The following is a 4849-nucleotide window of genomic DNA, read 5'->3' as shown; positions in this document are numbered from 1 at the left end:
ATTTCGTTCGTGAGAAGCGAGTCAAACAGGGGGAGTGACGAATGCGTTGACATTACCATTTTGACCAGCTTGGTTGGTTGCTGAATTGTTAGAGCATGGCTGAACAAGGTTAACTGAAAGCCTGAAAATGGTCTAGCCATCCATGTAAGATTCAGACAGTGCTACTTAAAGATCGGTCCAGTTTTGCAGTGGGACACCAATTTCAAGGTTTAGGTTTGTTTGGCAGAGCTCTCAGAGTAGTTTTCTGGCTGAAATTAGTGGGAGCTCTGTCAAATAGCAACTTTTCGCTTTTAGTTCTCTGAGTGGAATCCATGGGAGTGGTTCTCTGAAATGAACTAAAAGTTAGAGAGCTGAAAAAAACAGCTTCCTCTGATTCACTTTTCACAGAAAATCACTTCTTCCGTATATTTTATTTTAGAGAATCACTTTCAATCACAGAATCACTTTCTCCAAAAAATCACTTCCGATAAAGAATTGAATCAGAAAAAGCTCTAACAAACAAGCCCTTATACACCCAAGGTCGAACTCAACTGGACATATTTTCACATAAAAAAGTGAAAAGAATTCAATCGGATACGGGGGCTGCCCAGTATGGTGATTGATTTTTTTTTCCGACACAAGTCGTACTTTTGGACGGTTGGATCAACAACCAATAAAATGACACCAATCTCCGTACTGATCCAACGGCTGACATCGACTTCAGTTTAAGCAAAAATCGACTTCAGTTTAAGCAAAAACAGGTGCTTTTTTCTAAGAACTCATAGGTAGGCGCCAAACCAGCCACGTGAATAACTTTCAAACAGACAGCTTACAAATTTCATAAGATAAAAGCATACGCGTGCAGTTTTTAGATTTTATCTTAAAATAACTAGTAACTGTACATATGTTGCACACGTATAATCAATCTAATATATAGCAATCTGAAAAATATATAAAGTAAATAATAGAAGATTGAATATATTTTTAGAATGTATGGAAAGAAAATATTGAACGACTAAGTATGAAAAGTAAATAATAGAAGATTAAATGTATTTTTGGAAGAAAAATGGGATTTGATTAGGTGCACGACGGAGATCATTCAGATGTGCCACAGATCAGCCTCCTTAATTTAGGGCTACGAAGCTTGAGTAACAAGAATAGAAAAAAATAAACACAATACTCGTTCTAAAAATCGCAAAATTCTCCTGCCTATCATATCCTCTATTTCCTTTTTCTTTGAGAACTATCTATCCTCTGTTTCTCTCCATGGAGAAACAAAATTATCCAAAATTTTATAATCAAGCAAGCTACTTCATAAGGCTTAGTAGCTCCATAGCGCCATGTCAGTGGTGAAGTACTCGCCGTCCTCCCACAACGCTCCGGCGGTCGGCGGCTCCACGAGGAGGCCCTGCGCCAATCTCGCGTAGTACGACACGGCACCGTCCATGCCGCCAAACCTGCACTCGTCATCATCGAACTCGAACACGTTGCTCGACGGCGCCGCGGACGGCGACCCACCACTATCCTCCTCACCGGCCGTCTGCGCCGCCAGCGACGACAGCGGCGCAACCGAGCGCCGCCGGAACGCCTCGACGGCCTCGGCGACGGCGTCCTTGACCTCTCGCGCGCTGGACACCGCCGATACCGACAACGCGGGCATCAGCGGCGGGAGCAGCCACGCGGAGTCGGCGAAGTTGAGGCAGGCGCCGCGGCCGGCGAGCGCGAGCGCGGCGGCGTCGTGCGCGCGCGCCGCCATCTCGGGCGTGGCGAAGGTGCCGAGCCAGAGCCTGGAGCCCCGCCGCCCCGGGACGCGCACCTCGCACACCCACCGCCCCGCGCCAGCCATCCCCCGGCGCCGCACGCCGCGGTACACCGGGTGCCGCGTCTCCCGGAACTTGGTCCGCCCCGCCGGCTTCTTCGGCGGCGCCGACCACACCGTCCTGCACTCCTCCTGCTCCGTGGACGACGGCGACGAAACCAGCAGCTGCGAGGGCGTGTCCATTGCAGAGTCAAGAGAAGCGTGCCCCGGAGTAGTAGCCATGTTAGTGAGCTCTCCTCGAGCTGGGGTGGAGCGGTGGAGCTTGGACTTGGGTGAGGGGAGGGGAAGGAGGCGGGAAAATATATATAGATAACTGAGTGTCTGAATGGTCGTTAGTCGTTACACGTTACTCGACGCGAGCGATCAGCTGGTCACTGGTCAGTGCCGCGGGGAGTGAGGGGCGGCGTGCGCGTGTCCGAGTCAGACACTGCGGTGGGGCGGGGCGGCGTCAGCAGCTGCTAGCTTGTCCTGGTCTCTTGGTCACGCTGTCACTGGCCCACCCACCAGCGGGTTCGTGGGTCATGGCGCGCGCTCTCCATTAAACTGATTCAGGACAGCGTTTCTCAGTAAAATTACGGTGGTGCGTGCGTATATTTACGAGTTCTAATATTTTTTTAGAAAAGAAAAATATAGCCTTTTGATTTTATGTATTTTTCTATGAAAAATTTACAAATACTTAAAAGTATATACTAAAGTATATAATATTAATAAAATATATTTCGAACGAATCTAACGATACAAAACTTTTTGATATATATAAATTTTTCATAGAAAAACCGTTAAAATAAAAAATGCTACTGTAAAAGGCTAATGATAAGTAAGTAAAAATGGATGTGGTATTAAAATAGCTTAAACTAGTACCTAAATATTGAGGCAAGCGCGTGTCACGTCACATCGTGCCTCTTGGCCACTAAATTCAGGAAAGAGGCAGTGGGACAGCTACTCATCAGTTCATCACCGCGTCGTGGGAAGGGAGTGCGGTGCGGCTGCTCCCCTTCCTCTCAGTGAAGCGACAGCTCGCGTAACTGGAAGGATTTTGACGGGAGAAACGGGGAGAAGATTCCAAGCTCCAGGCGGTGGCTTCGGCCAGCAGGGCCCATGACCAGACTTGGTCCAAAGTGGAATAGCCACACCTTCTGGATTACTCTTCCCTCTTCTCTGAGAGCTCAGCTACTTGGACCACCACTGCGCGGAAGTTACCTCTTCTGGCTGCCCGGTTTGGTTGTCACAACACAAATGAACGGATAATCCAATGCTCTTTGTTGGAATCATTTTACAGACCATCGACAGCCACTGCTTTCAGCGAATCGACAGAAGTGTCCTCTCTGATGCATGTGTCGTATTCCTGTTCCCTTTTGTAGCTAAATATCGCATGCCGGAGCTCGGAAGACGAGAACGGTAGAAAAGTAGAAATCAGCGAATAGTTCAGAAAAAATTGATCTGCTGAAGTTACTTTGATTGGGAAGCGACTTGAATTTTGTTACATATTCAGAACAGAGTACAATCAATCGGGGGTCCTCAATCTTAACTAGTAGCTCCAGAGCGCGACGTCAGCTCCGCCGTCGCCGCTTTCCCAGTACGCTCCAGTGGCCGGCGGCGGCGGCGGCGGCTCCATCAGCAGCGCCTCCGCGAGGCTCGCGTAGTACATGTCCAAGTCCGTGTCCGCAAACCAATCAGGCTCGAACATGTCGCCGTCCAGTGCCGCCGGCTCATCAGCCTTCGCAATCACAGGTAATACGTGGTCTGCCGACGTTGCCGGCGAGCACGAGCTGGACATATCAGGCAGTGACGACGGAGCCGACACACTGGAGATCACTTCGTCAACGGCCCAAGCGGCGGCCCCGCTGGCAGCCTCGAAACGGCGCTGGAACTCCGCCACGGCCTCGGTGGCCGCGCGCCGCACGTCGGCCATGTCGGAGAGTCCCACAGACGGTACGGCGAGCAGCCACGCGGAGTCCGGGAAGTTGAGGCACGCCGCCCGCCCGCGCAGCGCGAGCATAGCGGCGTCGTGCGCGCGTGCCGCTGCCTCGGCGGTGACGTAGGTGCCGAGCCAGAGCCGCGCGCCGCGCTTCCCCGGGACGCGCACCTCGCACACCCACCGGCCCGCGGTGCCCCGGCGCCGCACGCCCCGGAACACCGGGTGCCGTGTCTCCCTGAACTTGGTGCGCCCCGCGGGGCGCTTCTTCGGCGGCGTCGGAGACGACGACCAGACCGCCTTGTGCTCTGTCGATGACGAGGAGGAAGAGGAGGTCGAGTGCTCGTGGCGACCCATGTCCATAGCTGCTTCTGCTGCTCGCTACTGTCGTCTCCTGTGATTTGCCTGAGGTTGGTCTGGAGAGTGGAGCGAGATGCTTTTGAGCTTGATGCGGGAGCTTAAGTGAGAGCTGTGTCGAGTGTGATCTTGTGAGAGGTGTATTTATAGGTATGCCTTCGCGACGTTGGTGTTCGCACGCGGAGAAGCCATGGTGGCGGATGGCCTCGGCCAAGGAAACAGCTGGTGCCAGATGGATTCCGGGGACTAAAATAGGAGTATGTTTTAGCTCGTGTGACGCTTTCCCGGATGGGGGCTCTCGAAAGCAGCTCGCTGCTTGACAGTGGTATTGCAGCGGAGGGCGGTGCCCAATGATTATTGAAAGCAAATTCTGTGACGACAGTATTTACTCACTCTCATCTTTTTTTTATCTAGCTATTGAATCATGATATGAATAAGATCTCACGATAGTCTTTTTAAACAGAGTCATATAAAATTGATTTATAACGCACTCTCGAAGCTAGTACAGTGCACTATGATGGCTGCTGATATATTTGGTTCAAGTACTGGGCATGTGCTTGAAAAATGTGTCATTTTGTGCGGTTACATTGCTTCTATTTTGATCATAATAATAGAAATAAACATTTAAAAATGGTAGCAACATATTTGCCACACAAAAAAATAGTTTCATGAAATATTAGCTTTGTTAAAAATTACTAGTCTAAGTTATATTATGGACACCTTCCTAACTATATCAAACGGGTAACATCGCAAGGTCGAAACTCTGAATTTGCCTCGAG

The 4849-nt window shown here is 50.4% G+C and overlaps 2 protein-coding genes across 2 annotated transcripts; both read right to left on the bottom strand.

Annotated features, from left to right (window-relative positions):
• Positions 1-1121: 1121 nt before the first annotated feature.
• Positions 1122-3062, bottom strand: LOC133901721 (dehydration-responsive element-binding protein 1B-like). Its single transcript, XM_062343178.1, has one exon. The coding sequence runs from the start codon at positions 2018-2020 to the stop codon at positions 1301-1303; it is 720 nt and encodes a 239-aa protein (XP_062199162.1). The 5' UTR covers positions 2021-3062; the 3' UTR covers positions 1122-1300.
• Positions 3063-3222: 160 nt separating this feature from the next.
• Positions 3223-4280, bottom strand: LOC133901719 (dehydration-responsive element-binding protein 1H-like). Its single transcript, XM_062343177.1, has one exon. The coding sequence runs from the start codon at positions 4074-4076 to the stop codon at positions 3327-3329; it is 750 nt and encodes a 249-aa protein (XP_062199161.1). The 5' UTR covers positions 4077-4280; the 3' UTR covers positions 3223-3326.
• Between the last annotated feature and the right edge of the window lie 569 nt (positions 4281-4849).

Source organism: Phragmites australis, chromosome 20 (assembly GCF_958298935.1).
Source record: "Phragmites australis chromosome 20, lpPhrAust1.1, whole genome shotgun sequence".
Taxonomy (NCBI): domain Eukaryota; kingdom Viridiplantae; phylum Streptophyta; class Magnoliopsida; order Poales; family Poaceae; genus Phragmites; species Phragmites australis.
Note: the sequence above shows the minus strand (reverse complement) of the source record. Positions and strands in the feature narration are given on the sequence as shown.